The sequence below is a fragment of the Hipposideros armiger genome, unplaced genomic scaffold (assembly GCF_001890085.2).
Source record: "Hipposideros armiger isolate ML-2016 unplaced genomic scaffold, ASM189008v1 scaffold_12, whole genome shotgun sequence".
Lineage (NCBI taxonomy): Eukaryota > Metazoa > Chordata > Mammalia > Chiroptera > Hipposideridae > Hipposideros > Hipposideros armiger.
Genome location: NW_017731362.1, coordinates 4,215,695 through 4,221,527, shown reverse-complemented (window position 1 = coordinate 4,221,527; position 5,833 = coordinate 4,215,695). Strand labels below are relative to the sequence as shown.

Here is a 5,833-nt window from a genome sequence, read left to right as displayed (position 1 = left end):
TATGTTTAGACTGTTAGGATATTGCATTGATCTCCACCCATACTGTACGTTTTCAGTAAACCCACAGGTGTACGGTTTGGTGGTTTGCTCTTTCATTCCTTCCTGCAGCACGTGAATGGGTCTCCTACCATGTCCCAGGCCTGTGCTAGGCATGGGAGGGTCAGCTCTGAGTTCTCGTGTCTGCCATCAAGCGGCATGGATACACGTGATGGCACCTGCCAGGACAATTTTTGTAAAACCACTTTTCCTGTGACTGGAAAGTGGTAGGTAAAACAACCCCAAGCCCTAGCTTTGCTCCCAGTTAGTTGCATGAACTTGTATTGGCCAAATAACCTCTATGAGCCTGAGTCTCCTCACCTGTTAAATGGCGATAGCAGCCTCAGTCTGCTGCTGTCCTGCCCACCTCGCAGAGCTGTGGCCCTTCCACTGGAGAATTCTATACAGTGCTTTACAAACACGAGACGGTCTTGTCCTTAGTCCCTCAACGTGCATATGTGAAAGTGCTTTGAAAACTGTAGGGCTTTAAACACAAAGAGAGAATGACAGTGTTGTCTCTGCCCTCTACTGAGGTTAAAAGAGGGCATTGCGAGGGCATGGTAGTAAAGAACAGGAGACTCAAGCCATTGCCACAGAGAAGACCAAGTTTCCCGGTGCCAAGGTGTGGCTCAGAGCCAGGTCCTTGGCAACGGAATTGACCATGGCCTTGTCCTTCCAGTGCACCAGGTAGCAGAGCGGGTGGAGGCCCTGGGGCAGTTTGTCATGAAGACCAGGAGGACCCTCAAAGGCCACGGGAACAAAGTTCTCTGCATGGACTGGTGCAAAGATAAGAGGAGGATCGTGAGCTCGTCACAGGTATGTCGCACCTGTTGTGTGATGGTGAGCAGATTTCTGATTTTATAGCTAAGGGGGACGAGAGCCGTCCTTTTCAAAACACCCTTTCTGATCCTTATGACTCTGCTTATTCTCCAAAGAACATGAGTTTAGCATGGTTCAGAATACTCTTTTGTACTGCAGAATTTCACTAATTTTTGGAAAGATTTGGAAGTGATAATACCTAAAACAGCGTAAACTCTGTTTGACAATCCATTCAAAAGCATTTCTTCCTGAGCATGTTTCATAGTCTTACTTGTGAGTGAAACCATTTTTAAAATAGTGTTCCCCCCCCCCCAAAATTGAGGGCATAAGTGGTTGAGAGTCCACTGTGGCTTCTTTAGAAAGTTGAGCTATTTTTTATGCCTTAAAGAATAAATTTAAGATCCAGATTTTGTGAAGTATAATTTTTCATTCATTTTATATAGTTGACAGTTTATTTTACGTCTTACATTGTAGTTATCCATTGCTGGATAAGTTATTATCCCAGATTTTAACAACTTAAAACAACAAATATTTATCTTACATGGTTTCAGAGTCAGGAGTGCGGAGCAGCTGAGCTGGGTGGTCCTGGCTCAGGGCCTCTCATGAGGATGCACTCAATATGCTGGTCAAGGCTGCTGTCATCTGACAACTTGACTAAGGCAGAAGCTTATTTCCAAAGTGGCTCACTCACATAGCATTTGGCTGGAGGTCTTAGTTCGGTACATGTGGACCTTTCCCTAGGCTGCTCAGGACATGGTAGCTGGGCTCCCCCAAAGCAAGTGATCAAAGAGAGGGAGACAAAGGCCAAAGCCATGCTTCTGTGACCTGGCCTCACAAGTGGCATTCCGTCCCTTCTGCTGTATTCCACTGGTCATACATGCCAATTCTGATGTAAGGATGGAGGGGCCTACACAAGGGTGTGACTAGCAAGAGGCTGGCTACCACTGCTTAGTACTTGTTATGTTTATTTTGATGTTACATGCATTGAACATAAAACTAGAAGCTGCAGTCATATATCTTTATGGCCAATTTGGCCTTCCCGCACCCCTGCCATCAACCCAGCTTTTTCAAAGGACAGTGTGGGGTTTTTTATAATAACACTTTTAAGTATAAAAACATTACATATTCTAAATAACCCACAAGCTCTAACATCTATGTCAGTGTTGTGTTTGATAGGGCAGGGGTGATTAATCTCCTGTATGTCACAAATAAATCTAGTATGTCATGTTGCACTTGCTTGTTTTGTGTTCATAACAACTTTATCACTTTTGTATTTTACTACGTTGAAGAAACACTAGAAGAGAGAGCACAGGAAAGGTTTTTACTCCCCGCACCCTGTCACAACCATTATTTGTATTTTAGAGCATTTCTTCTACACATTGTTTTTCGAATGCTCATTTTTCCAAAGTGGTTATTGAGATGTACATGTTGCTACGTAGCCTTTTAGATTTTTTAATCCTTAGATGTATAATATGTGTTGGATTTTCTGTCACTCATGTACTACCCTGATTAGAGAGGGAGGGAGACCAGGAGGGCTGACACGCTCCATCCATCCACCTCCGCTGCAGAGAGAAGACAAGTGGGGTGGGCGTGGGAGGAAGCTAAAACTGCAGGAAGGCTCTGGAACAGACTTTGAGTGACTCAGAGCAGCCCTTCTCCCTTAGAAGGCAGGAGGCTGATCAGCCTGACTGTGTGGGCCAGGATTGGGGCGGAGGCACAGTCTTTCCAGGTACGTAGGCCCCTGGTGTATAAATCTGTGCTCACGAAGGGGACTCCATTTAGTTTTATGAGATTGATTTTAGCCTTTTGGATGCCTTTTTCTCTCCAGAGTGCACCGTGGGTGGGCAGTGGGGACAGGCATGCAGGCAGAGCAGGGGAGGAAGCCACCAAAGTGAATGCTGACGCGGGCCATGCCGAGTCAGTGCCCCCACCCAGCAAGCAGGGGCTCCAGGCCTGGAAGACCCCAAGACAGGCCTGGATCCCCTGCTATGTTCTCTGCTCTGTTACCTAATTTACCCCACATGTCATGTTTGAGTGTTTAGTCAGAGAAGTTAGATCAGAAAAACCAAGGTACTTAGGAATCTTGAAGGGCCCGAAAGTGCCGACTCTGACCTTATTTCAGGGCCCGTTAGCCACACGCAGCTTGAATATGGAAATCTGCCATCCAATCTTGTGAAGCAAGCAGCTGTGTCACTTCAGATAATCGGAACTTCTTTGTGCCCCTAGGTGACATTGCTCCCCACCCCCCACCCCACCCCCATCACTGCCTCATTCACCATATTTGGCTCCAAATGCTTGAGTGTTTAAAAAAAACAAGTGTGCCATAGAGGCTGCAGATTCACCATCTCTGAGGGTGCCTGGGGGACCCGTGTGCTGAAGGAAGTCAGCTCAGCCATCTTCTTCCTCCCTCAGCCAGAGCCTGGGGAGCCCAGAACCCACACACCACGTCTGGGCAGGTAACTGTGTTATAGGGACCAGGGCCCGTGTGGATTTATCTCTGGTGGGTTTGTATTACAAATAGATGACCTCGTAGTCACGCCCCACACCCCCAGTGTAGGCTGCAGCAGTGGTTACAATGCAAGTGGACTGGTTGACAACTCCTGAACTGTTTACTGTTTTCCTTCCAGGATGGGAAGGTGATCGTGTGGGATTCCTTCACAACTAACAAGGTACAGTGGTGTCCCCGGCGCACTGAGGCACCTCAGAACCCCAGCCTAGTTTAAAGGTAGTTCAGCTCTCCAGCCCTGTCCTCATTCCCTGCCTCGTGGGGAACCTGTCTGGGAACGGAAACCCCACAAAAGCCCATCTGTGTTGGAACAAATCTGCAGCCCACTGTATTATTCATTTCTCTCTCGAGCTCTCAGAGAAGAGCATGTACAGTCACCACAGAGGGTGCAAAAAAAGGAGGGGCGGGCAGGGCATGGCCTGGAAAACTGACCCCATTCACACATGCAGCTGCATTTCTTCTTCTTCTGAGTGATAGTAAGAGGCACGCAGATCCCCCGCTTTCCATCCCCTCTCTGTGGCCAGACTCCATGGCACTGCGGACATGAGCAGATGGTGGGAGGGGAAGCCCAGGCTGCAGGGGCTTGAACCGCGCTATCCAGGGATGCAGTGGCGTCTGAGCCCCTTGCAACTCTGGCCTGAGCATCGGTATTAGACCTGAATTTAGACTCCTAACTAAAGGGAAAGACCGAAATCTACGTGCAGGTGCTCGCGTGCCTACATTGTAGTGGCATTTACAATGATGAGCATTGTGTGTTAAATATGGATTCCAGTATTTACTTAGAAAATCTTCCTTTTCACTCTGTTAAAAAAGGAGACCTATATCTGTCTCAAATCGAACAGTATCCATATTCTGCATTATAGCAGGCTCTTATACACTCACAAGTCAACAGACTTATACTATATATGTAAAAAGTCATTCAAGAACAGATTTTAAAAATAGGGGGAATCCGTAAATATGAAGTATGTATCAGAAATGAAATTTGGATAGACCTTTTTAAAAAAAAGGAGTCCCAATATTCATTCAGAAGAACAAGGGGAGTACAACTTTAAGAACGAAGTTAAACATTAAGGATATATTTTTTTTTTTTGCTAGTTGAGATTTTTAACTTTTAGACTATATGATGTAAAGTTTGGTTGATTATAGGAGGCTGAGTCTCCTTGTCAGTTGCAAGCTAATAGTTACCCCACTCCACTGCCCTTTGAAACTGTAATTTGAACATGTAATTCAATAGGAACACAAGTGATTTTATTTACTTATTTATTTATTTTGGTAAAAATTTGAAGACATTTTGTGTAGACTATGCCCTTGTTTATTCTGTGAATGGTGCATACTGTATTTCAGGAGCATGCAGTCACCATGCCCTGCACGTGGGTGATGGCGTGTGCATACGCCCCGTCGGGATGTGCTATTGCGTGTGGGTAAGTAGGGCCTGCAGCAGCTCTTCCGGCTTCCTAGTTAGTCATCAAGTACTGTCTCCTATGGGCAGAAACACGCAAACAATATGTTAAATTCCTCCCTGAACTTTATCAAAGAAAAAAATCAACACAAAAACCTCTTTGATAATTAATTTTCATTACAGACGGACAGTAGTGTAAGTTTTAAACCTCTCCCCTCCACTCTCAAATGCTGTTGGTGGGAACTATAAATTGGTGCAAATATTTTGGAAAGCATGTTGGTAGTGTGTATCAGAAGCCTTGAAAAATGTATAACCCTAGGTCTAGTGATTTTACATAAGAACTTGTTTGGAAGGAGTAATCCAAAATGTAGAAAAAACTATATGAATAATAACATTTATTGTAGTATTATTTAAAATAAAGCCACAAAAGGGGAAACAATATGCCCATCACAGGAAATTAAGTGAATTGTGGTACATGAATTGAATGGAATGTTATACAGCCATTAAAAGGAAAATTCTTAGTTACATTAAGTGAAAAGAGCTTTCAGGTTACTAGGAAGATTGTGCCTTATTCTCTGTGCTCCTGGAGCTCAGTTTAACAGGGTTGGGGCAATGAGAACTGCAACCACCATGATTCCCTGTCCCCGTGTTAAACAATTCTGAGACCATTCAAAATATCTCCACTGTAGAATCTCAGCTATGCTTAGAAAAGAGGCATTAGCATAAAGGCTGTGATGAACTACACTGAAAATGCACTAGTAGTTCTTTCTGGAAGACACAGCTATGGGTATTTTTCTCTTCTTTATAATTTTCTTTATTTTCAGTTTTTTAAAGATAAGCATGTATTATTTTTATAATCAGGAGAAAAGAGTTTTATTTCAAATATGGAAACCCTGGGCCTCCAAGCAAAAGCTTTGGAGCTTCCTCCAGCCAATGTCACCCAAGCCATCATCCCCAGCGTCCCTTTCTTTGGGTGGCTGCTTTGGGGGCATCTTCCCACTCTCTCTCTCCACTTGCCAAGACCTGGTGTACCTTTGGAACCCATGCTCACATGCATGTATTTCATATTTTTT

At 44.6% G+C, this 5,833-nt stretch overlaps 1 protein-coding gene across 3 annotated transcripts in view; it reads left to right on the top strand.

Annotated features, from left to right (window-relative positions):
• GNB5 (G protein subunit beta 5) overlaps window positions 1-5,833 on the top strand; it is a 42,602-nt gene that overhangs the window by 15,592 nt on the left and 21,177 nt on the right. For all 3 annotated transcript variants that reach the window (XM_019664979.1, XM_019664968.1, XM_019664990.1), the window contains 3 exons: window positions 716-852; window positions 3,483-3,524; window positions 4,706-4,782. In XM_019664979.1, coding sequence (XP_019520524.1) covers window positions 716-852; window positions 3,483-3,524; window positions 4,706-4,782 — 256 coding nt within the window. The remainder of the gene's footprint in view (window positions 1-715; window positions 853-3,482; window positions 3,525-4,705; window positions 4,783-5,833) is intronic.